General features: G+C 37.2%; 4 protein-coding genes and 1 pseudogene across 6 annotated transcripts; 2 read left to right on the top strand and 3 right to left on the bottom strand.

Annotated features, from left to right (window-relative positions):
- Positions 1 to 484: 484 nt before the first annotated feature.
- LOC111491603 (B3 domain-containing transcription factor NGA2-like) lies at positions 485 to 2,018 on the top strand. The gene has a single exon (XM_023140574.1). It carries the CDS (start codon positions 775 to 777, stop codon positions 1,816 to 1,818), a length of 1,044 nt encoding a protein of 347 aa, XP_022996342.1. The 5' UTR covers positions 485 to 774; the 3' UTR covers positions 1,819 to 2,018.
- A 10,841-nt stretch (positions 2,019 to 12,859) lies between these two features.
- On the bottom strand, positions 12,860 to 14,447 carry LOC111491394 (annotated as a pseudogene).
- Positions 14,448 to 16,929: 2,482 nt separating this feature from the next.
- On the top strand, positions 16,930 to 18,304 carry LOC111491091 (heavy metal-associated isoprenylated plant protein 30-like). 2 transcript variants are annotated; one of them, XM_023139837.1, is made up of 4 exons: positions 16,930 to 17,182; positions 17,639 to 17,714; positions 17,798 to 18,144; positions 18,206 to 18,246. In XM_023139837.1, the coding sequence occupies exons 1-3, from the start codon at positions 17,012 to 17,014 to the stop codon at positions 18,118 to 18,120; spliced, it is 570 nt and encodes a 189-aa protein (XP_022995605.1). In that variant the 5' UTR covers positions 16,930 to 17,011; the 3' UTR covers positions 18,121 to 18,144; positions 18,206 to 18,246. The 2 variants fall into 2 exon arrangements, with proteins under 2 accessions (XP_022995605.1, XP_022995604.1); XM_023139836.1 differs by having other exon boundaries at positions 16,931 to 17,182; positions 17,798 to 18,304.
- A 1,132-nt stretch (positions 18,305 to 19,436) lies between these two features.
- On the bottom strand, positions 19,437 to 25,542 carry LOC111491089 (E3 ubiquitin-protein ligase MARCH2-like). Of its 2 annotated transcripts, XM_023139833.1 has the most exons (8): positions 25,085 to 25,542; positions 24,478 to 24,785; positions 23,349 to 23,483; positions 23,212 to 23,254; positions 22,790 to 22,846; positions 19,803 to 19,920; positions 19,506 to 19,721; positions 19,437 to 19,469 (listed from the first exon to the last, which is right to left on the bottom strand). In XM_023139833.1, exons 2-7 carry the CDS (start codon positions 24,744 to 24,746, stop codon positions 19,591 to 19,593), a joined length of 753 nt encoding a protein of 250 aa, XP_022995601.1. In that variant the 5' UTR covers positions 24,747 to 24,785; positions 25,085 to 25,542; the 3' UTR covers positions 19,437 to 19,469; positions 19,506 to 19,590. The 2 variants fall into 2 exon arrangements, with proteins under 2 accessions (XP_022995601.1, XP_022995603.1); XM_023139835.1 differs by having other exon boundaries at positions 19,803 to 19,917; positions 24,478 to 25,542.
- A 339-nt stretch (positions 25,543 to 25,881) lies between these two features.
- LOC111491088 (WAT1-related protein At3g30340-like) lies at positions 25,882 to 27,674 on the bottom strand. The gene is made up of 6 exons (XM_023139832.1): positions 27,337 to 27,674; positions 27,149 to 27,211; positions 26,953 to 27,069; positions 26,450 to 26,861; positions 26,214 to 26,365; positions 25,882 to 26,114 (listed from the first exon to the last, which is right to left on the bottom strand). Exons 1-6 carry the CDS (start codon positions 27,516 to 27,518, stop codon positions 25,961 to 25,963), a joined length of 1,080 nt encoding a protein of 359 aa, XP_022995600.1. The 5' UTR covers positions 27,519 to 27,674; the 3' UTR covers positions 25,882 to 25,960.

Here is a 27,674-nt window from a genome sequence, read left to right as displayed (position 1 = left end):
ATTTTGTAGGGTATATTCTAGAGATCTTTTCAAGATTTGAAAACCAAAAACCAAAAATAAATTATAAATATTAAATTTCTTCCTCCACAAAGTGTTATTATTATTACTTTTATGTGAAATATTAATAACAATTTTAAATTATAATAATTGAAAAAAAGAAAACACAGTAAGTATTTAAAACATGGTTAATTCAGAAAGCAAAAAAGTCAAACATTTGGATTTGTCAAGACACCAATGGTCGGCAAGCAACATGATACGTGCGTCCACACAGAATCAAAGCTCTTAATATATATATATATATTTTTAAAAATTTGACGCAAATGGGTATAGAGTTTAGGAGTTTGTATTTAAATTAACCTAAAAAAAATAAAATAATAAAAAGGGTGATATTTAAAAATAAAAAGAATATAAATTGGGAGAAGGACAGGGTCACATGAGAGGCGTAAGCAGATAGATAATTCATGGGGTCCCTATTCCCTATTCCCTATTCCCTATGAGTTATGAGGGACCAATCACTCCAAAAACCCTTCCTTTTCCTTCTTATTTTCAACTCTTTTCCAATTTTTTTTTTTCTTTTTTTGTTTTCTTTTGGTTACTCATTTACTTGCTTACTTGCAAACTAGTTCATCATTTTGGATTTTTTTTTTTTTTTTCTTTAACGTCGGTGCTTTTCAATTTGTTCTTCAAATTAGTACATTTTTTTCCAACCCTAAACATACCCACCATCCTTTAGATCTTCAAAATCCAAAATTTCGAATTGGGTTTTGTTAAAGGATGGATTTTGGGTTCAATTCACTCCAAAATCACCATCTTCGCTCGAGAAATGGCCTGAATTTGGAGCCGGCGGAGGAAGCTAGTTCCGCCGCCGTGGATTTCGACGGTGGTGGTGGTGGTGGCGGTGGAGGAGAGGTTGAGAGGGAACATATGTTCGACAAAGTGGTGACGCCGAGTGATGTTGGGAAATTGAATCGGTTAGTGATTCCAAAGCAACATGCTGAGAGGTTTTTCCCATTAGATTCATCAACAAATGAAAAGGGTTTGCTTTTAAATTTCGAAGATCGCCACGGGATATCGTGGCGGTTTCGTTACTCTTACTGGAATAGTAGCCAGAGTTATGTTATGACTAAAGGTTGGAGTCGATTCGTTAAAGAGAAGCGTCTCGACGCCGGTGATGTCGTTTCGTTTCAACGTGGAGTTGGTGAAATTGGAAGAGATCGTCTTTACATTGACTGGCGTCGTCGCCCGGAGCTTCCAATTGACCACCACCACCACCACCACCACCATCCCATCGGCATCCGACCAAGCATCGTCATGCCCACCACCGCTACCGCTTGGGGGTCATTAGTATGGCAACCACTCGGCGTAACAGCAACTGGGTATCATCATCATCCAGCTACCGTAGCACCGCAGGACCACACACACATGTCGCGAATAAACAATAACAGCAACAACAACAGCAACATTAACGCTATGTATGATAGGAATAGAGGGTATTGTCCTTACGGATATGGGAGTGTTGAATCATCATCGTCATCAGAAATGGTGTTTTTTGGGAGAGCCCCAAGATTAGGGGATGGTTTGGAGGGGAAGAATGAGATGCAGCCGGAGTATATGAGTAGTGGCGGTGGCGGTGGTTCGATGGCGGTCCAAGAGAGTTACAGCGAAGAAGATACGCCGGTGAAGAGATCAAGGCTGAGGCTTTTTGGTGTAAATATGGAGATGGAGTGCCCAATAATGTCATCTTCTTCTGATGAATGTGACTTATTACTGTCTTCCTCTTCTAATTCAAACCCCAAAACCACCGCTCCTTCCAATTGACTTCTCTTGTTTACAGGTAAACTTCATATCTTTGAGGTTCCAAATTTATTATGTATCTCCAATTTCAAACCAAATCAAACCAAAATAGATGACAATTTCCAATCAAATCACAACATTTTATATATATATATATATATATATATATATAATAGTTGGATTCTGTGAATGAATGAATGAATGAGGTATGGGATTAATTAGTAGAGGCAGCTAAGTGTTGTTCTTGTCACTGCTTCCTTGGGCATGCCCTGCTCTTCTTTCCCTCTTGCTTATTTGCATGCAATGCCATGACGTTTAGCATAACATCTCAAGTCCATTGCTAGTAGATAGTTTCTATTTTGGTCTATTACTTATCATCGTCAGCTTCACGGTTCCACACTCTTATAAAGAATGATTCGTTTTCCTTTCGAACCGATGTTCGATTTTTGGCCGTTGAACTAAAAAAACGGTTGGGTTCTTGGGACTATGTTCATTATTATTGCATTAAAATTATTAAGCTATGAGGTTATATGTTTCTTGGGAGGAAATATTGAATGCATGTTTGAATTATTTTGTTGTTTGTATCTGGAAATTTGCAAGTTGGGACTTGATTTGGCATTGATTATTATGTATGCATAATGGGTGTGTTGTATATAGTTGGGGATTGATTAATTCCTTCCGTTCTATTGTTCATTATGGTGGGAATTAATTATTAGATTTTGTAGCTTTCTTCTTCTTCTTCATCATCATCATCAACGGTACTGTACTAATCTAGCTAATTGCCTTTTAGGTTTCCTTTTGTTTCAATGTAATGATTTTTAAATAAATTACGTTCAATTTAGGCCTTATATATGCGTAAATCAATACTCTACTATTAACTTATAAGTTTAAATTTATATCCAAAAAAAATTATAATCGGCTAACTATCACTTACCACTTATGAGAGGAGTCATTAGTAGTCGCTCTAAGAAACTCTCAGAGGTAGTGTAACAATAGAGGTAGTGTAACAATGGTTGTCGTTGAGCTGAAACATATAAGGGTATTGTTGTCATTTTTATATATCATGAAATTTTGAGAGTGGTTGCTAGCTATGATTGCCGGTGTAAGTGGCAGTGTAATATGCAAATCTCTGATTGTAGATGATAATGGTTGTCGTTGAGCTAAAACGTATAAGGGTATTTTGGTCATTTTGGATATCAACTAGAACATTCGATCTAATCTATACATCTTTTTATAATGGAATTTGATTCTTCAAAATTTCAGTTTGCGGCAATAACATTCCTTCTTATCATTAAATTATTATTATTTTTTTTCCCTTTTGGTTTGAAGGGGGGGACATTTTGATTACTTGTTGATTTCTCCATGGTTTGGAACAAGTAGTGTGATAATATAAAGTGGGGTGTGACAAAATATCATAATTAATGCAAGGACGATATTATTCACAATCACATCTCAAGATTCACCTTTAATCGATACTTCATTTACTTACCTTAATCACCTAAAGATTCTTATTCCACCCTACAGAATTCAACTATTAGAAGCAAAAAAAACCTAAACTTAGCCTGAGGCAGCTGTGGCCGTGGGTGCGGTGGCGGTGGGTGTGGGTGAGGCTGCAATGCCACTTTCAGGATGATATGGTTAGCCAAAAGTTCATTATAGGAAGCAAAAAGAGAGAGATAATGTGTGTCCCAAAGAGACCATATCTCTGTCAGCTTTGAGGGAAAAATCATTGATTTTGAAAGAGACCGAAGAAACCCCAAAACAAAAACCACACACTTTCCAAACAAAAAAAATGGATTTAAGGCCAATTGTTGTGTATTTATTAATGGAGTTTATACCCAAACTTGTTGTAGCAGCTTTTGTGGACTTTGGAGGAGCTTAGCATGTGATACCCAAATCATTGGTTTCCATTCACAAACACAATTTCATTTCTTCTTCTTCCCTCTTCCTTTTATACAAAACTCGCTTTCTTTCCCATCTTATAATCATAATTATTTTCTCCATAAATTTTAGCCATTCTTTTGTTTCGTAAAGATAGAAAAGAGATTTGAACTTGTGATGCGCGTTTATATTGTAAAAGGAGATTGTGTCGTGGTGCAAGTGGGGAAAAATGATGCCCTACAATTTCTTTTAAGAGTTTGTCGTGAAGTTCAAGTTCACTGCTAGCAAAATATTGTCTGTTTTGATGGTTTAAAATATGTTTGTACGTTCTGATAAGAAATGATTCGCTTTTCTCTCCAATTAATGTGAAATCTGCCAGCCAAAATTATTTTTTTTTACCGGTAAAAGGTGAAGAGATAAAATTAAAATTGAAATTAGGGTTAGAGACTTGTGAATAATTTATTTAGAATCGATTTCCCCTTAGAGTGAAGATAAAATTAAAATTTTAAATTACATTAGAGATAAAATAAATTGAAATTAGAAATAAATAAATATACTATACGTGTAATTAGGAACTTATTACGTCGAGTTAAATTCCAATAAATGAAAATTTTATGAATTAAAGTAGTTCATTGGTTCGAACCAAACTAATATTATTGTTAATTTTAAAATATATATTTTACTTATCATATAATTATATATACATATATTTATTTTATTTTATAACTATTTTTTATTATTACTCTTAAAAATAATTTTTAACTATTTAAAAAAATATATATTAAATTTTAGTGGGGAAGTGGAAAGTTATTATGAACTAATATTTTATAAATAAAAATTTGAATAAACGACCACCGACCTAAAGAAATGTATAGTTGAATTAGGTTCATCTCTTAATAAAAATGGTTTGAGTCGAAAAATTTACCACCGGAACAATTTAGTTAAGTCTAAAAAATATTTCAACTCAATCCAACACCGGATATAATATAAATACCCGTAATGATGGTATGTGATAATATGGCATCTCAACTGAGTTGACATTTGAAGAGGAAGCAAATTAGAAAAGCGAAAATGGCAATGTTGTACAAAACGTAGGCAGCAGTGATGCATCAGATATGTATTTATTGACCACAAAACTGGATAAATGAATAACAAACAAGCCACAGAAAAAAAAAAGAAGATAAAATTAAGATATGTCAGCCGTTTGTTATTCATTTATTGATTTGTGTGATCATTAAATACTTTCTGCTGCACATTGCTTTATTTCTTTATTTCCAACCAACGAACTTTGATTCTGTTCCTGTATCAACCATGTAGGATAAACCACGAGCTTTCATGTTAATATTAATCTCGAGAAGAAAAAGGTGGTGGGGGACTGGGTAGCGTAGGCAGGCAGGTAGGGGGAGGGGGCTTGGCTGGAGCCTTGAACAATGACAGTGCAAAGCGTTGAAAATATATATGTATATACAAAAGCTTGGGTGGAAAGTGACCCTTCATGTTCCTCCCATATCCATCAAGGAAGAGAGAAAAAGAAACCCTAATTCCCTGAAAACCCCACTACTTTTTGGATCAAAATTTGAAGTTTTTTCTTTTTTTTTTTGGAGGGGGGAAGGGTTTAGGGTTATTAAATGCGTTGAAGCTCGCATTTTGGTATGGTTAATGAGTTATGAGTATGACAGTTCCTTGTCTTTGTTTATTAAGGCTTTCCTTTTTGGTCACCACCCTCCTTCTCCTCCTCCTTGAATGGGTATGAATGAATGAATAGGGTTTGGACCATTTTTTAATCCTATAACTCTATTTGGTCCAAGGATTTGTTTTTTCAACTCTCTTCACTTTTTGCTGCTTTGCAATCTCCATACTTTACTTTACTTTACCTTTTTAAGCTTTTGTTGTTTAATTTCTTCATCCCTTTCTCCATATTTGTGCTTCTTTCTTACACCCTTCCCAACACAACACAACCATTTTTATTTATCTTAATGCATGCCCATCAACCCTTCTCATCTACTTATTTATGTTAATGCTAATTAGAGTAGAGGGTTAATGTTTGTATTATAGTCCGCGTAACTTACAATAATTGTCACGTAATTCCTTTTAAAAATGTCCAAAGTTCAAATCCATTACAACCGTGTAACACTTGGAATCCAAAAATGAAAAACTTTGAAAGCTGAGATTAGGGTTTTTGAAGGAAAAAAACTGTGTTAAAGGTGCCATATATTGCTATATATCCCCTTGGTTGAGGGATGTACGCTGCACGAGTGCTCGAGGACGTGAACAATCCATCTTCCTTCACTTGTTGTTGCTTGTCGTTTACTCGACACCATGCATCATCAACCAAAGCATCTTGTTGTTCATCTTCAGACAATTTTAGTCGTTCATCTTCAGACTTCTTCTAACATACCAACAAAGATGCCAACTTCTGACTTTTTGTCAAGTTTATCACGCTTGACCTGTGGAATGTAAGTGAAGCAAGGACACCCAAATACTCTAAGGAACTTTAACGAATGTTTGTAACCATACCAAACTTCCACTGGTGTCGGGTCCTTCACAGCTTTTGTTGAAATTTGATTTTGCAAGCACATAATAGTGTTTGCTGCTTTTCCCCAAAAACATTTTGGAAGATCCTTCTCATGAAGCATGCATCTCGTCATCTCCATTATGAATCTATTCCTCCTTTCACTGACGCCATTTTGTTGAGTGTATAGTGTTATCAATTGATGTTCAATTCCAATTCCAGCCTCTTCACAAAACCTATTAAAAGTTTCTGAAGTACATCCTTGCTATTATTTGATCTTATGGTCTGAATCAAGCATGCACCTTCATTTCAACTTTGGCTTTGAATTTCCAAAATACACCCGCAACTTTTGACTTTTACTTCAGCAAGAATATCCAACACAATCTTGTTAGATCATTAATAAAAGCAATGTAATAAAGATTACCATTTAATGATGGTGTTTGCTGAGGACCACAAAGCTCAGTATGAACAAGCTGCAGTTTTTCCGAGGCTCTCCATGCCTGTTTAGGAAAGGGTTGCCTATGTTGCTTCCCAAAATTACAAGTACGGCAAGGCCGTCGGATTTAGAGCAAAGCTTTTTCCTTCCATTTTGACATTGAACAAGTCTTTGCCACTAGCATCTTTGATCAAGCATTGCTTATTCCCAAACAACACTTTATAGCCTTTATCAAGTAACTGACCAACGCTTAACAGATTTTGATCAATTTTAGGCACAAATAAAACATCCGGAATAAATTTTGTACCTTCATAGCTTGTTATAGCTACTGTATTTTTTCCCTTGATTTCCAAGCGTTCACCATTGTCAATCCTCACTCTCTTATCTTCGGTGTCTCTTAATTCCTCAAAAAGCTCCTTGTTATATGTCATGTGATTTGTGCACCCACTGTCAATCAACCAGCTCTCGCTTGATTCTTTGCTTGAGGAAGAAGTGACCATAAACAATTGATCTTCTTCTTCTTCTTGATCAACTACCTGTGCATCTACTTCTTTCACCTGATCTTTGGCTTTGCAGATCACAGCTTCATGTCCAAGTTGATTGCATTTGGAGTAGAAGGTTGTTGTGCGCCGAAAGCGGAACAAATGTACTCACAACACCAAAATCACTCAAGACATACAATATTGCACTCAAAAACTTGATTTTTCAACCGCAGAAAGAATGACATTATATAGGCTTCTGCTAAACCTAAAGATAAACTAACAAGCCTAAAAATATTAGCAAGACCTTGGTCCTAGAGAATAGGGCTTATGACAGTGTTTAACAATCTCCACCTTGTCATAAGATCTCCAAGTTGATAGTGAATTTGGTTGCTACCACGTCAACACACTACTCCTTCCTTCCGACGTTGATGAGATCCAAACAATGGCAGAACTTTTCACGAGCGATCACCTTTGTCAACATATCAGCAGGGTTATCAGCAGTTCCAATTTTTAGCAAACGAATATCCCCTTTGCTAATAATTTCTCGAATAAAGTGAAAACGGACATCAATGTGTTTTGTACGAGCATGATGGACTTGATTTTTTGACAAGCAAATAGCGCTCTGGCTATCACAAAATACATCTATATGTCCCTGCAAAATACCCAAGTCATTGATCAAACCATGCATCCAAATAGCTTCTTTAAAAGCTTCCGTTACTGCCATATACTCTGCTTCAGTGGTAGACAATGCAACAGTAGACTGCAATGTTGAACGCCAACAAACAGGTCCACCAGCCATAGTAAATAAATATCCCGTAGTAGATCGTCGTTTATCCAAATCACCAGCATAATCAGAATCCACAAAACCAGCTACACGATTGTCAAGATTAAACATTTCTTGTTTTTGAAACTTAATACCAACATCAATAGTGTCAAGAATGTACCTAAGAATCCATTTTACAGGCTGCCAATACTCTTTACCAGGATTATGCATATAACGACTCACCATGCTTACTGCGTGTGAAAGATCAGGTCGAGTATACACCATAGCATACATCAACGCACCAACAACATTTGTATAAGGAATGTTCTCCATATACCTTTTGTCATCGTCAGAACTTGGACACATGGAAGCACTAAGCTTGAAATGAGGAGCAAGTGGAGTACTAACGGGTTTGGTTGAATCATTCAAACTAAATCTTGACAATACCTTGCGTAGATATTGAGATTGAGTCAACCAGACTGTACCTTTTTTTCGATCTCGCTCTATCTCCATTCCAAGTATTTTCTTTGCATTGCCTAAGTCTTTCATTTCAAATGTTTTAGAAAGCTCATCTTTGAGTTTATCAATCTCCACCTGTCTCTTTGAAGCAATTAACATATCATCAACATATATGAGCAAGTAAATAAACGATCCATCATCGAGACATCGATAATACACACAATGGTCAAATTGACTATGAGTATACATATGCTCTACCATGAAATGATCAAACCTTTTATACCATTGGAGAGGGGATTGCTTCAGCCCATACAAAGATTTCTTCAATCTGCATACTAAATGTTGTTGTCCAACTACTCGGAAACCAACTGGTTGCGCCATATATATTTCTTCTTCCAAATCTCCATGCAAAAAGGCAGTTTTTACATCGAGTTGTGCAAGCTCAAGATTAAATTGAGCAACTAAAGCCAACAATATTCGAATCGAATAATGTTTTACCACAGGTGAGAAAATTTCATTGTAATCAATACCTTCTTTTTGTGCGTAGCCTTTAGCCACAAGTCGAGCTTTATAACGTATACCAAAAGGGTCTTCCTTTTTTGCAAAAACCCATTTACAACCAATTTCTTTCTTACCTTTTGGAAGTTGTACCAAATCCCAAGTTTGATTTATCTCCAATGATGCTATCTTCTGATTCACAGCCTCTTGCCAGTGTAAGCTATCCGGGCTCTGAATAGCATCTTTGTAACTGTTAGGAACTCCATCAATCAAAGAGAAAGCATATGCTATCGTATCATCAAACCTTGCAGGTTTTCGAAGTACCCTTCGTGGTCTATTCTTGGCGATTGACTCAGGTTCCTCCACTCTTTCATTTACAAGGCTTTGCTCCTCAAGACTTTGCTCTTTCTGTTCTAAGACATCAAAGTTATTATTTACCTGATCAATAGGTTCTTCAGTAGAAGCAATCACATCAGGAGAGAACACCACCTTCTTCACCTGCTTCAATGCCTCGTCATTATTTTCAATTTTCTGCAAAAACATTCCAGACTCATCGAATGTCACATCTCGACTATTAACAATCTTACTTATTTCTGCACACCATAACCTATAGCCCTTCACACCTTTGCTAAAGCCCATAAACTTGGCTTTTTTTGCTCTAGGATCCAGCTTTGAGTCTGTCACATGATAATAAGCAAGACACCCAAACACATGCAATTTATCATAATCACTAACAGGACTACCTGACCATACCTCAAGCGGAGTTCTCCCACCGTTTCCAGAAACAGGTAAACGATTCACCAAGTGAACTGCATAACTGAGAGCCTCAGCCCAAAATGCTTTACTCAATCCTGCTTGAAACAATATGCATCGAACCTTCTCTGTTAATGTCTGGTTCATTCTCTCAGCAACTCCATTTTGTTGTGGCTTACCAGGAACAGTGAAGTGTCGAACGATCCCTTCATCTCGGCATACTTTAAGGAATGGATCATAAGTATATTCTCCCCCGTTGTCTGATCTCAGCCTTTTGATTTTCCTGTCCGTCTGATTCTCTACCATTTTCTTCCACTCTAGGAAGATTTGGAGAACCTCGTTTTTGTGCCTCATGGGATACATCCAAACTCTCTTCGAGTAGTCATCAATAAAGATGACGAACCACCTCTTTCCTCCCAATGAGACATTCTTTGTGGGACCCCATACATCAGTGTGAACATAATCCAAAATGCCCTTTGTTTGGTGTATAGCTGTACCAAACTTCACATTCTTTTGTTTACCAAATATACAATGTTCACAGAAATCAATTCTTCCAGTTGTGGCACCCTTAAGGACTCCTTGGTTCACCAGTGTCTGAAGCGCCTTCTCACCAGCATGCCCGAGTCGCATGTGCCATAATTTTGATATGTCTTGTTCTTTCGAACTTGCCACAGCAGCATGCCCAATTATTGTGGTTCCGTTGAGGTAGTATATGCTACCTCTTCTAGTTCCTGTAATTGCCATCAAAGCTCCACGAGCTACTTTCAAATTCCCTCATTCCAAAATGATGCGATAACCACTCGCATCCAAAACGCCAAGTGAAATCAAATTTTTCTTCAAGTCAGGGACATACCTCACCTCTTTAAGTTTTCGTATAACCCCATCAAACATCTTGATTTGTACTGAGCCGATTCCCATTATCTTGCAAGTACTATCATTGCCCATATAGACAACTCCACCATTGAACTTTTTGAAGTCCAAAAACATCTCTTTGTTGGGACACATATGATAGGAGCACCCAGAATCAAGAATCCATTCACTGGTTTGGCTGACTGATAGGGAGATTGTCAAGGCATCATCTGTATCAGTGTCGTCATCTCTAACCACATTGGACTTCGACCCCTTCTCTTTTAAGATCGAACAATCTTTTTTCCAATGGTCTTTCTGTCGACAATATGCACACTCATTTTTATCAAGTTTTCTCCAATTGTCAGATCTACCTCTCGACTTTAATCGAGACTCTCCACATTCGTTCTTTTTCCAATTAGAAGTTCTTCCATGAGTAGTGAGAACATTTGAGCTAGAGCTTTGATACGTCTCCTTTTCCTTTTTTCACATCTCATTGTTTATTAAGGCATTTGAAACATCTTCAAAATCAATATTAGTGATTCCATGTAGTAGGGTCGTTACTAAAAACTCGTAGGTTTCCGGCAGAGAGTTTAATAACAACAACGCCTTGTCCTCGTCATCAATCTTAACATCAAGATTGAGCAAATCAGTGATGATTTTGTTAAAATCATCCAAATGCTCAGCCATTGAGATGCCTTCCTTGTAGTCAAAACGGAAGAGTTTCTTCTTCAAATAGAGTTTATTTTCCACACTCTTCTTCATATATTTCGCTTCAAGCTTGTCCCATAATTCTTTCGCCATGGTAACCTTCATAAATGGATATTTCTGATCCTTGCCAAGACCGGATCGAATAATTCCACAGGATTGTCCATTTAATTTCGTCCATTCTGCTTCTGTCATGTCTTCAGGCATTTCCTCTTGGAGAGAAACATCGAGATCTTGCATGACCAGCAAATCGCTAACTTCGTCTCGCCAAACACCAAAATTATTGGTTCCATCAAATTTCTCTACTTCGAGATTGGAACTCCACACTCTCGATCCACGTCGTGATGGTTCTGCCATTTGCAATAATTAATCTGGATGAAACTCAAAAAACACAATTCTTGAAAATTGAATTTCAAGAGAATAAACACGATTGTGAGCACATCTAAAGGTCGATGAGGCCCAAGCTTTCACAATACCCCAAAATACCACAATAAGGCTCTGATACCACTTGTTGTGCGCCGAAAGCGGAACAAATGTACTCACAACACCAAAATCACTCAAGACATACAATATTGCACTCAAAAACTTGATTTTTCAACCGCAGAAAGAATGACATTATATAGGCTTCTGCTAAACCTAAAGATAAACTAACAAGCCTAAAAATATTAGCAAGACCTTGATAATAGGTCTTGGTCCTAGAGAATAGGGCTTATGATAGTGTTTAACAAAGGTGTCAGGTCTTCTCCAACACTTGTATGGTGGATGACCTTTCTTCTCACAATGGTGGCAAGGTGGATAGGATTTTTTGAAACCTCCTCCTTTTGTCTTTTGAAAATTGGCAAATGGATCTCCATTCGTCGATTGGTTTTTGAAAATTTTCTTGTTTTTATACCTGTTGTTGTCTTGATGCTTGACATGTAAGGCATCTTCAATCACTCCTTCTTGCCCCATAGACCTCCTTTGCTCTTGTGCTTGTAAAGCATTCAAGAGCTCTGTAAGAGAAATCTTTGACAAGTCTTTGGTGTTCTCTAGAGTAGTAATGGTGGCTTCAAACTTCTTTGGAACAGTGACTAGCAGCTTTTCAACGATCCAGGAATCATTTAATACAAAACCAAGCAAGCTCACCTTGTTGGCAATGCTAAGAAGTCTGTCAGAGTACTCTTTCACCGATTTAGACTCCTTCATCTTCTGCAACTCGAAATCCCTAATCAAATTCAGGGCTTGCTTTCGCCTTTGATTTCCTTGTCTTATTTTCCTTTTGTAATTTGATTTGTGCTACAGTAGGATTTGTTGGGAGCGGAGGGACCTCGTAATCCTCTTCTATTGCTTCCCAAAGATCCAAGGCCTCCAAATAAGTCTCCATACGAACTGCCCACATTTGATAATTGTCTCCATCGAAGATTGGTGGTGCAACAGCGGAAAAACTGGATTCTCCTTCCATCTTGATCTCACAGATCCCTTAAGAAGATAGCTCTGATACCAATTGTTAGTCAAAGAGGGATTTATTGAATGGTTGATGAGAAGATGGATAAATTTTGAAGAGTAAGAATGCTCTATATATCTATATCTAGAGAATACAAAGAGATATCTAGAAAATCTACTAGAAATCTGGTAACGACGGTAAACAAATTAAATCAAAACAAAATCTAATCAAAATGGGTAGTAAATCAAATAAAACTAAATCTAACGAGATTTAATTAGATACTAACTGACACCAATCTAAACAAATACGTGATTTTTAACGGCCTCGGTGATCCTAACCCTCACAACTTCCCCCACAAACCACTCCACTTTTGATCCTATGCAGCCGCTTATACCCAACGCTACTCTCCTCCACAATCCTCTTCCCATCCAAGTAAATCTCATGCCGTTTGATCCTCTGACCAAGCCCTATGGCCTCTTGGATCCTCACCACATTGAATTTCAGCCGTTGCTTCTGCTGACTTCTGATGTCAATCCAATGGTCACCACCAGCATCAGCATCAGCTCCCCTGGGTGCCCAATAAGTCCACAAATGGTCGTTGTCCAACACATTTTGAGCCCAAACGCACTTTCTTTGCCACCCCTTTGGCTGCTGGCTCTTAAGGAGCAGTTTTGAGCCAAATTTGAGGAGAAAATTGTGTGAATGGCAGCTTTGAATTGGGTGAGAGTGTGGGCATCTTCTTGGGCAATTAGACCTGTGGAGTTGGGCGGGACATTGAAGAGAAGAACACAATATCTTCCCACTGAGTTGTAGTAGATTTCCAGGAGCCTTTTTAAGCTCTTTGGGGACTCTGATTTGTGCCAAAACCACCCCTTTCTTATGGATACATCACATCTGGGGGTATCCAATCCGTCCCTTCGAGGTCTCCTTCCTTTAGGTACCTGGAATTTTAGGAGTCCGACATTGGCTAATTAAGAGGAAGACAAGAGTGCTTGGGATCAAAGTGGACAATATCATTACTTACTGAGTAATGCCTTCGGCTCCAATTGCCAACGAACTACGATTGATGGTTGACCAGCACGGTGTTCCAGCGAAGCCGTTCTCATCTCCGACCCATCAAATATCGGGACCGGCATCCGAAAATATGTTGATGGAGCTCTGCAACTCCTTCACCATTGCAAACCAATCGGAGAAGTAATGGCATGTTTGGAGCATTCTTACCCTTTGCTCCATCAAACCAAGTCTCCCTCACATTCCCATATAGCTAAAATAGATCCAAATCCAAATTGTTAATTCAAAAAGAATGGAAAGCATAGAGATTTATCAGAAATTAAATTAAGTAACTCACTTATTCAAAAGCTCTTGTAATTGAGCCAAGTAATACTCATTATACGGCAACTCATGGCTAGATCTCCGACATGCATATCCCACGGCGATAAATACACCCCAACGTCGATACCACGGGCGGCAGCGGCTTCGACGAACTCCTTAACGACGTCGCCTTGGCCATTCTTCCAAGGGCTGCGGGAGACAGATGGGTGGTGTATTTGGAAGGCCAGAGGCAGAAGCCGTCGTGGTGCTTAGCAGTGAGAATCATGAGAGAAATGTTAGCGGCAGCGGCGGTGGCTGCCCACTGTGCTGCGTCGAGGGCTGTGGGGTTGAAGACGGTGGGAGACTCGCGGCCAGTGCCCCACTCGGAGTCGGCGAAAGTGTTGGGTCCGAAGTGGAGGAACATAATCACTTCTCTCTGTTGCCATTTCAATTGGCAAAGCTGAACTGTGTTTTGTTGAACCAGAGGATTGTGAGAGGTAGTGGGATTGGACGGTGGAGAAGATTGGTTGTGAAAGTATTGAATCACAATGATTCAAAGGCTGTTTCATTACGAGCTCCATAACTTTATTAAAATTTATAGTTAATATAATATATTATAAAGTTTTCATGGTTAATAAAATTTATTTTTTGTTGAGATAAAAATAGTGTATTCAAAATGTTTTATAAAGCCGTTGTCAGGTTTTACAAATTTCATATCGTACAAAATTGATTTTAAATAATTACAAATATTTTAAAAGTAATTTCTAAATCACAAATTAATTACCTCGACTCTGACAATTTTGCTAGATTTTTTTTCTTAAAAAAAATTAAATCTAGATATGGTTGTCTTATATAATACATAATTCATCGTGTGTTTCACAAAAGCATATATAATTTAAATTACGAACAATATTTAATTCATCATGTGCCACAAAATATTATCTTTATGATCTTTTTAGTGTAATTAAAATTATTAAATACTATCATTAATATCTAAGTTCTTTATCAATTATTAAATATGAAGAATCATAAAAAAAAAAAAAAAAAGTGGGAGGGAAAGAGTACTCCCCGACGATATTCAAAATTTTTGATGAGATGACGACAATCAGTACTTTTATTGGACCAACATGTGCTATTTGATAGTCTAACGTCTTCAAGATCACTCAACTTGATATCATATATTAGAAAACCCGACCCCAATATTGTCCTTGTTTTGAATACCTATACTTTTATAAACAATCCAAACTCACCGTCATTAGATATTGTTTTTTTTTTAACTTCCTCTTAAGGTTTTATAACGAGTTTGCTAGGAAGAAGTTTTTAATTTTTATAAAGAATGTTTCGTTCCCTTCTCCAATTAATATGGGATCTCACAATCCACCCTTTTCGGGGCCAGTGTCCTCGCTAGCACATGTTCTACTCTTCGATCGACGTAGAATCTCACAATTTTGAAATTTAAAACAACATTAAACGATTATGTCCTTTACAAAACATGTCATATCGTCAAGGATGATGGAATGCTATCGGATATTGTTCCAAGTAATTAGGTTGTTGGGTGGAGTGGGGTTTATATTCGCACCCGGTTTGGTTTCAATCAAAAGTGTATAATATACTTCTTTGGCAATGAGCTTACATCAAAATCTAAACCTAAATCATACAAAAATCAAATATGCTGTCCTTTACACGTAAGTGGTTGGATATTAAATTCATATATGATACCCAATAAGTGGACGCATACAAAACAACAATACACATTAATATTCTCCTCTTCTCTGCTGTAGTTTACTGCTTAATGTTTCTTTCTTGCACTGCTTTCCATGGCTTCTTCTCTTTCTCTAAGATCGAGGCTTCTAAACTCGGGTTGTAAATCTTAATTTAATGTTTCAAATAAATAAATTATCAAAACAATGAGACCATTGGTTCACAGTAGGTGATCGAAGTTCTCGTGCAGTGGTAGTGATGATACGAGCAAGGATATCCACACCATTCAAGGGTCTAACATGTTCGTCAAATTGACGGAACGATATTTTGACATGATGTCAGATTCCACCACCTTTATTTATTTTAATTAATATAATAGTCATGTCAAACTATCTCTGTTTGGATAGCTTTGTAACCGTCAAAGCACACTGCTAGCAGATATTGTCCGTTTTAACTCATTCGTATCGCCGTTAGTGTTAAGGATATTTAGTAATAAATTATAGTTTACCATATATATTATATTTGATATTTTATTATAAGGCAAATATCTCTAATATTTGCCTTATTATCATAGGTATCTTTCCATTTATTGTTATTTCCATTTACTACTATTTCCATATCCTTGTAATTTATTTGATTATAAATAAGATGACTTTCACACCATTTAGGTGTGGTGGATTAATCAAACATTCACAGTTAGCTTCATTGTTTTAAAACACATCTATTAGAGAGATGTTTCTAGAAATGTTTTGTTCCCCTCTCCAACCGACGTGAGATCTCACAGTATATTATAATCAAAATACACCGTTGGATAACTTTGAGAGTGAACACAACTCACTGATAATTAACGTGATATATTCGATTAAGAGATCAAAAGTTCGAGAGTTAAAAGAGAGACAAAGAGATACTGGTTGTGGTGGGCTGTTCCAAATTTAATTATTATCATAAAGTAAAAGAACCAAAAAAAAGATGATATTTGGAATATATATGTTATTGGTTACTCTGAGCATCAAAGTTCACATCTTTTACTGAATAAAAGCTTACCCTTTTCCCTTAACCCAATCCACATCACAATATAGAGACACCCCTTTTTATCAAATTGACCAAAAAACTCCATCAAAAGCATAACTTTTTCCCATTCATTTTGTTCCATTTTGATTCCATTCTTCTCAAGGTTTTACTAAGTTAATTAAACACAAAAGCAATGAACAAACTTTGGGATTTGGATTTGATTAATAACTTTGTAGAGTTCATCTCTCCTAAGAAGGAAAAAAGTGGTTTTGGATTAAGCATTAAGGAAGCGATTGTGTTCTAAACAGGATGCCTCTGACACATAGGAATATCTTCAAAGGCTGGGGACTGTTTTCAGTTTTTGTGCTTTGTTTCTCTCTCCCTCCCTCCCTCCCTCCCTCCCTCCCTCTCTCTCTCTTATATAAACAAGTTTATGGCTACCGTACTCCATAGAGCTACGTTTGGTTCTGTCGTTTACTCGTATTTCCTACGTTGTTTCGGAAATCCCGATAATCATAATCATCATCATCGTCATCAAAATCATTACAACAGCTTCAATCGTATCCTCTTCAACATGCCAAAGCCCAAACCCCTTTCCTTGCAGGTATTTCACTTTCAATAAAACTAGTTTCTACATAATCCTCTCTTTTTCGGGAGAAAGGTTGATAAAGTTGGTTTTTTTATGCTCAAAAGTGAAAAAAAAAATCGATCTTTTATGATGGGGATTTGAAAATTTCAAATTTTTACATGTTTCTTGGCTTTTTTGTGTTGAATTTTCATGTGGGTTTGCTTTGAAATTTTGGAAAAACCCAATTTTAAAGGTGTAATTCTTGTTTTTAGTTGTTTTGTTTAAAGAGGAGAGGGTGATGAAGAAAGGGTTATTGATCAAAGTTGTTAATGGATGTGAGAATCTTGTAGATGTGAAAACCCCTATTGGAAGGGTTCTTTCTCTTTTGTTCTTCTTTTTTCTCAGATCAGCAAAAGGAACAAAGGTATCATAATAATAATATCATGACAGAATCTATATCTATCTATTTGCTTATGGTTTGTGCTTTTACAGACTGTTGAGCTAAAAGTCAGGATGTGCTGCAGTGGCTGTGAACGGGTCGTTAAAGATGCGATCTACAAACTTAGAGGTACAAAAAAGAACCGAAATAAAAGAAGGGTTGTTTTTAGTTACGAAAAAATATGATTAGAGTTGTCTTGATGTTTTGAGTAGGAGTTGATTCAGTTGAGGTGAACTTGGAGCTGGAGAAGGTGACGGTGATTGGATATGTCGATCGAAACAAGGTGTTGAAGGCGGTTCGAAGGGCCGGGAAGAGAGCAGAGTTTTGGCCGTACCCAGAGCCACCGTTATACTTCACATCTGCTGCTGATTACTTTAAAGATACGACTCGTGAGTTCAAAGAGAGCTATAACTATTACAGGCATGGGTATAATATCGGAGAGAAGCACGGAACGATTCCGATATCTCATCGGGGTGACGACAAAGTGAGCAACATGTTCAATGATGACAATGTCAATGCTTGTAATGTCATGTAAATATATGATGATATATGAATGTGAGTCCTAGCTTTTAAGTGTATCTTGGAATTTTAAGGGTTGATAATTTCATATGTTGTTTCTAAGTCATCAGTAAAGTGTGTAAAATGCAGTTTAATTGTTCCTTTCTTTTTCCTTGTATTTGTAAGCATGAGTTTATATTATTATAACCACGTTTATGTTACCAAATCGAGCTTCTATACATGTTTGCACCGAGACAAAAATATATATACAAGTGCGGATTGCTAGGGGTAACGAGGATAAGACGACATGCGTGAGGCTGGAGCATTAGAGTTTCTAGTAATGCTGATCTAACCAATGTCTCGTATTGCACAAAAATGAATGAAGAATTTCGGCCCTATACATTGTGAATGGGAGAAGGTTTCTCGTAACCAATATTGTTTGATAGTAATTTGTACTAAATAGATTGGATGAGATTTTGGTGTATACTATCGTTGGAAGAACACAAAGAACACCTTCTTCGTATAGCACCGTTCGAGTTCGAGACTATAAAATTAAAAAAAAGGTAGCATCTTCCAAATCCCGAGACAGTGTCTACCGAAATGTGGGAATTGGGATGAACTTTTGTTGAATATGATGGAGTTATGAGTGTATACTCACCAACTCTTGCTAGGCCTAATGGGACCTAATGGGGCCTCGGAAAATGATGAAATTTTAATATATTTTAATTCCCACTCCTCCTTTTTTCCAATTTATAATATTGTTAATGAAAAACTTTGGATTAATTTTTAATTTCCTTGCTTCTCTAGTACCTTTAACAAATTATTGATAGGTTTCTTTCATGTATATGTCCATTTTGGTTTTATTTGTTCTTCAGTCCCTTTTGTATGTTTGTATCAATTGTGGCAGCAAAGTTCTTGTAGAAGTTTTTCGTGTGGATTTTGAATGAATTTTAAGATCCGTGGAGGTGGAAGATTTCAAATCTTTAACCTCTTACCCGTTGCTAGTAGATATTAAAACCCGCTATAATTGTCAGCTCCACTATTTTAAAATAAATTTACTAAAAGAGATTTCTACATTTTTATAAGAAAGAATTCATTTCTCTCTCAAACTGATATGTGATTTCGCAATCCACTCCTTAGAAGGTCTAACATTCTCATTGGCACACCTTTCGTGTCTAGCTTTGATACCATTTATTACCGTCCAAGCCCACCCTAACAAATATTGTCTACTTTGGTCTGTTACATATCATTGTTAGTCTCACGATTTCAAAACATGTCTCTACTGGAGAAAAGTTTTCACACCCTGTAAACAATGCTTCGTTCCCGTTTCCAACTGATGTGGGATCTTACCAGTTGTAATCTCACTACTTATTTACTGATTTATCGACAAATTTAGCATTAGAACACAATATCCTTCACAAATATGTTTAATCAAGAAGCTAAAACAGGTCGGAAAAGACGAGAATAAAACCTGTTTTCACTATGTTTGTTGTTTTGAATTTGAAGACTATATAGCTGGAAAGTACCCAATAGTGACATTTGATTCCACCCTTTGCGATCCTCTTGTTGAATTCCACTCTTGAAAGAACTCCAGGGCAAGTCTTAAAACAGTTCCAAGGCCAAGCACTACAATAACTCCTGTTCTTCCAGGTTTCACAACCATAAATAAAAACATAACATGAAACTCGATAGCTCGAACGATGAAAGTTATAAACGTACCAATGATGATATTTACAGGTAACGCCGAAATGCCGAGGGTGATGGATACAAGAATGTCCAGTAGCAGACCTCCGATGAGGATGGCAAAAGCTAGCCAAAGTGGACTGAAGTAGCGCTGCTGCATAAATAACACACAAGGTTGATGTGACGCAATATCTACCCTCAAAAGTGTAAATAGATATGAAAAATATTACTACTCAACGAAGAAACGAATACAAATATAAGAATAAGAAATAGAATTGGGATCGAAGGTTAAATTTCATTGTTCACAGCCTTTAAATAGGATACAAGAAACTAAATATATCTACAAAGAAAATATAAACTAACTAAATCTAGATAATAAAATAAAATATACTACTATACTATTCAAATTTAACTGATTACGAATATCTAAGATATATTTCCTAACTAATATATTTGTCAAGATTACGAATATCATATATTTCATAACTAATTCAAACTAGAAATAAGTTGCACTAAATGCTGATATCCTCCCTTAGTGCAAGCTTATTTTTCAATAACTCCGAGAGCGAAAAATTTCAAACTTCACTTTGTTTCCCTGTTAACAGCTTGCCTTCTTGTTTGTTCTTTAGCCGCTTCTCTTTTTCTCTTTCCTTTTGCCTACGCCTTTTCTTCTTCCTAATGACCGTCGTTTCTGTGCTCTCTTCTTCAGCTTCCTTTTCAACTGATGCATCAAGAGGAGTTACAAGGTCAGGTGGATTCTCAACTTTGGCCTCTTGTGAAGAAAGAGGAGGGTCGGTAGGTTTTGATATAGTAGGCCACTCTCCTAGCTCAGCAAGAATCTTATCCAAATCATCTTCTTCTCGAGCAGTCCTTCCACTCTTCTTCTTTTTATTTTTTGAAGTTTCTGCCACCCTTGTACATTTATCTCTAAAATTTTGAGTCAATGCCTTGGTAGTTTTTGTTGTCTCTCCATCTGACATTTCTTTTTCTACCTTTTTATCTGATACATCAAAATTCCTGGTCTTCACTTCTTGATCGAGGCCCTTGCTTTCCTTGCAATCGTCATCCAACTGAACAGAGGATTCTAACAAGTTCTTGTCATCCATCCCATTACCGTGTTCTCTTTCACCAACCAAACTATCTTCCAATTTGTCACCTTCGTCAACCACAACATCACGTTCATCCTTAGTACAATTCCCCAAATCAATCGATACATCCCGACTTTATGATAAACCAGCATCATCCCTGCAAGCTTCTTTCTCTTTAGCCACATTCATGCTCTTATCCAACAACTCAGCCTCTACCACAACACTGCCTTTCTAAACTTGGTCTAGATTCTCACTTTCAGCAGCACCCCCAAAAGCTTCTCGATCAGCCTGCAAGTCTAACAAATTGGTAGTTTGATCAAAATCTTCGGAGATGAGAAAAACGTCAGCCTCAGAGGCGTCAAGATCGCCAAAGGTTAATTTGAAATCTTCGTTTACGTCGAATCCCAAATTCAAGGCCGTGAAATAAACAGAAGGGTCACCATGGGCAGCAGAATTGGCATCAGAGTACAAAAAAGAGTGCAAAGGCGAAATTTGGAGAGAATCAAATTTAGAAGCATAAGTAGCAGAATTAGAATTTTGATCCCCTGTAGAGACATCATCTTCATATACGGCTGAAGTCACGTTTGTTGGCTGATCAAGAACCTCAGTGGTTAAGCAGTATTCCCAAATTGGATCTGAAGAATTTTTACTTCCATGTACAGCATTTGCTTCTGATTCTTGGATTTTGATTCGACAATTTGGCTTAATATGGTTTGGCTTTCTGCAACGATCACACACCACTTTCGCCTGACAATCTCATTTAAAGTGGCCTTGTTTTCCACACCTGTAACAAGCTTTAAATGACTTCTTTGACGACTCCTCACTTCTGAATTGATTCCCCTTGCTTGATGAAGGCTTTGAATGAAAAATCTGTCTTCTTTGATCTTTGACATACAACACATCTTCTGACTTTGGGGAAGACTTGTTGCTCCTAGTCATTTGCTTAATCAAGGCTTCCTGATTGGAAAGAAGATTCTCCAGTTCAATAACTATAGGCTGATTTGCCCACCCTTGTATTGAGGAAACAAAAGGCATAAACTCTTTTCGTAATCTACGAATAAGATAACGCCATAATCGAGCATCATTTACTGACTCATCAGCATCTAATTATGAAATTTCAGAACACAAATTTTTCACTTTAAAAAAAAATTATTCAACAGGTAATTTTCCTGGAGTTACCATAGCTAGTTCATTCTCTAGAAATTGCAGTCGAGCGGTATTTTTCATAGTGAACAACTTTTGAAGTGTATCCCATACTTGCTTTGGTGACTTTAAATCACGAACATGATCAATATACTCCTTGCTAATCAAAGTTCGCAAGGTAAATAAGGTTTTTCCGAATTTGATCTTCTATTGTTGGCGTAATTTTGGATTTTGTGAAAGTATCTGCTGGAATTTCTGTGTCATCACCTTTAATTAAATCTCACAAATCTTGCCCTTGCAGATAAGCTTCCATACATAACTTCCAATAATTATAGTTATTGCCAACAAGCTTTTCCATAGCTATACCCATCGAAGCACTTCCACCATTCCTCTCGTTGAGTAATAATATCAAACCATTGTCTCTGATACCAACTGACGAAATATCTACCACTTAAAAGTGTGAATAGATATGAAAATATTATTACTCAACGAAACAATACAGATCTACGAATGAGAAATAGAATATTGAGAAATACAACCTTTAAATAGGATACAAGATACTAAATAATATCTACAAAGAAAATATAAGCTAACTAAATCTTGATAATAAAATAAAATATAGTACTATTCAAATTTAACTAATTACTAATATCTAAAATATATTTCCTAACTAATATATTCTTCAAGATTACGAATATCATATATTCCATAACTAATTCAAACTAGAAATAAGTTGCACTGATATGATTTCTTAACCACTTATTAAACAAGCACGAAAAGTGAGATTCTTACCCTTTCAGGCTCTTGGGTTCTGTAGGTTGGATCAATCCTCCAAATCCAGTAGTTGGTCTGTGTTTTTCAAATTCAAGAAATAATTGAAACTCGGGTTAGTTCCAATACGATATCCTTCCATCAAGATCATAAGTTCAATGCTAAATATATAGTTTTAAACTGCGATTCTTGTGAATAAATAGTTTGAATTTATAGGTACTTATCTGTTTAATGAAAACGGAACCGTAAGAATTTTCAAAGCCATGTAATTAGTTTAGAAGTTCGGTTTATTTGTATGTAGTTTCGAGGTTACTTTGATGATCAAAGAACAGTTGAGGTACACACAAGTTGACCCGAACATTCATGGAAGCAAGAAAATGTAGCAAATGCAAAACTAAGGCACCAAATCAAAAGCATTGCACCAAAAGCTACAGAATACCTACAGCATGATGTGATTGTGGAGGTGATACATTCGCTGCTACAACCCTGAAGAAGTTAGCAAAATAACATTTCAAAGTGGCTCCAAAACAATATGATTCTGTTAAGTCAATGAAGGTCGACCTCAAAGCGACTAACTTACTGGCAAATCTCACATCGGTTTGATCCTTTACTACGAAACCAAGTATCTATGCAAGTCCGATGAGCTTTTGCGAGACCACCTCGACAATGACATCCAAGTTCTATCAAGACTTCTTCCTTTTCTTGCTGACAAATTCTGTATAATAGTACTCAGGTTTAATGGCCTCAACATCCTTTACAACACATTAACCAGATAAATGAAGCCAATTGTTATTGTGGACATACCCCACTATAATGCATGGAAAGATAACAGCATTTGGTAGAATGTTATTTATAATGTACAACATAGGCCAGATCTCCAAAAAGGAAAACCAATAGCATTATGAAATCATTAGTGCACTAATGAGCGGTGGAGACTTGAACTATGAAATCCCACATCGGTTGAGACTTGAACATAGGCCAGATCATTAGTGCACTTATAAGGGTGTGAAAATCTCTCTCTAGAAGATGCGCTTTAAAATCTCGAGAGAAAGCCTGAAAGAAAAAACCCAAAGAGGACAATATCTGCTAGCGGTGGGTTTCGGCTGTTACAAATGGTATCAGAGCCAGACATCAAGCGGTTCGCTAGTGAGAACGCTGAGCCCTCAAGGGGGTGAATTGTGAGATTGTACATCGGTTGGAGGGGAAAATGAAGCATTCCTTACAAGGATGTGGAAACCTCTCCCTAGTAGACGCGTTTCAAAACCTTGAGGGGAAGCCCGAAAGAGAAAACCCAAAGAGGACAGTATCTACTAGCGGTGAGCTTGGGTTGTTACAAATGGTATCGAGCCAGACATCGAGCGGTTTGCCAGCAAGGACATTGGACCCCCAAGGGGGGAGACGCGTTTTAAAACCTTGAGGGAAAGCTCCAAAGAAGATAATATCTGCTAGCGGTGGGCTTGGGTTGTTACACAAACCTTAAACCTTAAGGTTAAAGCAATTAAGCTATGCTCATGTTAACGATTTTAATCTTATAGAATAGGCTAAAACATCATTTAGGGAGTATCTAAATGTTCTATGGCTGACAAGCAAAACAACATAAACAACAGTTTAAGGAAGAAAGGAGGAGGAACCAACTAAAAGTGATGCCAAAATGGACCAGCAGAAATGAACAGAACAGTTTTCAGGGAAGAGTAGCGATTCAAAAGTACCTGCACTGCTCATCAGAGCTAGAAGTTGTAGACAAGAGTTCCTTCATGGGGGAAACTGCACAAGGCAATAATTTCTCTCGAGGAACCTCAGAGACTGATTTAAGTTCCCCATTAGACACAACAATTGTCAATGGTGTATGATCATCGACATCACTGGTAGAGGGATCTGCTGCTGACGGCAGCTCAACCCTCTGCTTCTCAAGGTCCGCTTCATTGTTCTTTTCGGCGCTGGTGTTGCCTTTTACATCATTTAAATGGCAATCCGACATATTGAAAGTCCACAAACTTGAATAAATTCAACCAAAATCCTTGAAAATTTGCATTATATGTCACAAATGAACTTAAAAATTCACTCCAGACAAAAGGGAAAACCACGAACGAGCCTCGATTCACAAAACCCTATTTCAGAAATCCAAGCCCACCAAACAAATTAAAGCGAAACCTCCCCTAACCAAACTTCAATCAGTCCAAACGACTGAGCCACAAAAGGCTACTGAAACGATTGCATTACACACAGAAATCAAGAAAAAAAATCACTAACGAGGTTACAGCCGCAAAGAGTAGCAAATTCGAGAAGAAAAGCGAATAAAATCAAAAGGGGTCGTACCTGGGGAGACTCGGATTTGACGGATTGAAGATTCTTTACTTGAAGCAGTAGAGAGAAGAACAGAGAAATTTTCAATTAAAGCAAAAACGGGTTCTGAAATTGATTAGTTTTGTGAGCATATGAAACGGATTTGACGCGGAATGAACTGAAAAACAAACCCAGTTTTTATTTACGAAAAAAAAAAACGTAACTATGAGAAGCGTACAAGGATCCACGTTATTTGTTGGCCTTCAACGAACACAAGGATATTGTTTTCGCAATTCAGGCGCCAAAATGCCCTCCCACATCCAAAGAGGCCCGACCCCTTTAATTGATTTTCCTCAACAAACAAAAATAAAAAAAAAGACAAATGAGAACTTTCTTGAATTATTCTCATGAAAATTGGGATTGAAATTCTTATTCTTCCACTCATAAAATTAAAATTTATGCAGTTTAGTGTTCTTAGAAAATAGCCCACTTCATTATTAAATTTGTGAGTGGATTGATACGAAAAAGGTAAAAACAAATTTCAAATCAGAAATTGACCCATAAACGAGAACAGAATCAAAGGGGGTGGGCTTTGAAATTCTCTCTATATCTTGTCAAATTATATAATATCACACAATCTTGTGATAGACAAAGGTCAAATAGTTTCTAACTCTCAAGAACACAAGAACACAATATGTTAATTAACTTTTCTACATTTATAGTGTTATATTCATAATTTGACGTGTAGATAATATATTATAATGTTTGCTTTCGATCGACGAGAGGAACTTTTAAAACGAAAGCCTAATTTCCTTCTCGATCTTTTTTTCCACCTCTCAGTCGAAAAAAGGTTAAATTACACAATCCCATATCATGATTTCATCTTCTTATGGTTGATCTTGTAAGTTCTTAATCATATGATCTTGAATAGCCTTGAGTAGTGTTGGTTGTTGTTGCAATTCCCTCCACTACCACTACTTTTGAAGTGGAGGTCTCCATCTCTTTGTTCTTCCCCCATAGTAGAATGTAGAGTCCAATTATCACACTCACCGAACCCAACAAGCTGTTACGTCAAATTACAACGTTTCTTTATTTAGAAATGGAATTGACGACAAGGACTGTTTTGTGTGTTAATTTTTTTTTAAAAAGCCTCGTTTATTACCTTCCGAGATAGAGTGGTCGGTGCATTATGGGAATGTCGAACATGGCTGACATTATTTGAACTAATGGGCTGAACGCTGCCGTGAACACTGGTCCTCTCTTCTTCACACACCATGACATTCCCACGAAACACATGCCCGATCCGATCATTCCCTGTAAAAAATAAGTATTATTTTGTTGCAAATTTAGATATTTTAACCTATAAATTCCAAGAAAAATGGGTTTTGTGAGACTTACTGTATACAAAACAGTGAGAATCTGAATCTTTCCGGTGAGAGCCCAAGCGGAGGACTTCGCGCCGGTGGAGAGGCTCAAGACGGCGGATTGGACGGCGCCGAAGCCCGACATGATGGCGGTGCTTGAATACTGATACGGATATCTCTTCCCGATGTTCGATTGTAACAGAAACCACGAAGACCAGAGCAGAGTTCCGGCGACCAACGCTATGCAGCCTACCGTCCAGCTCTCCCCTGTCTTCTTCAGCTTTACATCGCCGCCGTGTGAGGCGGCGAGGGCGGCAATGGAGTATGAATCGTTCAGCAATGCTGGACCTTTGTACACTGTCAACAACACCGCACCGGAGATACACACCACCGTGCCGATTATCTTCGCTTTCCCACTGCTGCATTTCAACTTCACTGTCTCTAAACTGGGCGGCGAAAAATCATAAATTGTTCAACTGGGTTTGATCGAAATCCGAAATTATGCATATTTAATTTACAAACTTGAGATATAATTACCCAAATGGGAGAGCGAGGAGAAAAGTGACCACAGGGACTAAGTTAACAAACGCACAAGCAAAAGTGGCAGAGGTATGTTGGATACCCAGAAGAAAGCAGTATTGGGTGAGTGAAGCCCTGCAAGAAAACAGTGATGAACAAATCAAAACCCATAAATTAAATTTTAAAAACAGGGAGAATCAAGGTTTGAACGGACCCAACAATGGCGCTGAAGAACAAGCAACAGAGGATACGAACAGAGAGGTTGGCTCTGCCATCTCTGCAAAAAACAGAGCAAAGAATTTCATAAGCCAAAGACGAAGAAGAAGAAGAATAAGAAGAAGAAGAAGAAGAAGAAGAAGAAGAAGAAGAAGAAGAAGAAGAGAGTTGAAAATTGTTGATTACTTCTCGCAAAAGTAAGCAATTGGAGCTAAGGAAATGGAAGCGATTGAGAGACGATAAGTGATGAGAACCAAATGGTTCATTCCATGATCAAGAACTGTCTCGAGCAGAATATTCACAATGGCGAAAGCCAAATCTATGGCAACCATCGCCATCAATGGCTTGCAATCTTCTAAACGCTTCATTCTGAACAAACTCGATCGGCTCTTCAAAAGTTCTACTTTTTGTTCTTGATCTGTTCAGGAAACTGATTCCAAGAAGAAAAAACCTGTGTGTTTTAATCTTTGATTCTCCTGTTCTTGGTTTGTTCTTCTGTTCTTGTTTGTAAGAGAGAGAGGTGA

The sequence above is a fragment of the Cucurbita maxima genome, unplaced genomic scaffold (genome assembly GCF_002738345.1).
Source record: "Cucurbita maxima cultivar Rimu unplaced genomic scaffold, Cmax_1.0 Cma_Scf00016, whole genome shotgun sequence".
Classification (NCBI taxonomy): domain Eukaryota; kingdom Viridiplantae; phylum Streptophyta; class Magnoliopsida; order Cucurbitales; family Cucurbitaceae; genus Cucurbita; species Cucurbita maxima.
The sequence above is the reverse complement of the archived record's forward strand: the minus strand, read 5'-3'. Positions and strand labels throughout refer to the sequence as shown.

Coding starts and splice junctions, on each gene's coding strand:
- LOC111491603 (XM_023140574.1), top strand. CDS start 775: ATGGATTTTGGGTTCAATTCACTCCAAAATCACCATCTTCGCTCGAGA.
- LOC111491091 (XM_023139836.1), top strand. CDS start 17,012: ATGGCTACCGTACTCCATAGAGCTACGTTTGGTTCTGTCGTTTACTCG. Junction 17,183..17,638: donor CCAAACCCCTTTCCTTGCAG/GTATTTCACTTT, acceptor GTGCTTTTACAG/ACTGTTGAGCTAAAAGTCAG. Junction 17,715..17,797: donor TGCGATCTACAAACTTAGAG/GTACAAAAAAGA, acceptor TGTTTTGAGTAG/GAGTTGATTCAGTTGAGGTG.
- LOC111491089 (XM_023139833.1), bottom strand. CDS start 24,746: ATGTCGGATTGCCATTTAAATGATGTAAAAGGCAACACCAGCGCCGAA. Junction 23,255..23,348: donor AACCGATGTGAGATTTGCCA/GTAAGTTAGTCG, acceptor TAACTTCTTCAG/GGTTGTAGCAGCGAATGTAT. Junction 22,847..23,211: donor CTCCACAATCACATCATGCT/GTAGGTATTCTG, acceptor TGAAAAACACAG/ACCAACTACTGGATTTGGAG.
- LOC111491088 (XM_023139832.1), bottom strand. CDS start 27,518: ATGAAGCGTTTAGAAGATTGCAAGCCATTGATGGCGATGGTTGCCATA. Junction 27,070..27,148: donor TTCTTCAGCGCCATTGTTGG/GTCCGTTCAAAC, acceptor GTTTTCTTGCAG/GGCTTCACTCACCCAATACT. Junction 26,366..26,449: donor TTCTCACTGTTTTGTATACA/GTAAGTCTCACA, acceptor TATTTTTTACAG/GGAATGATCGGATCGGGCAT.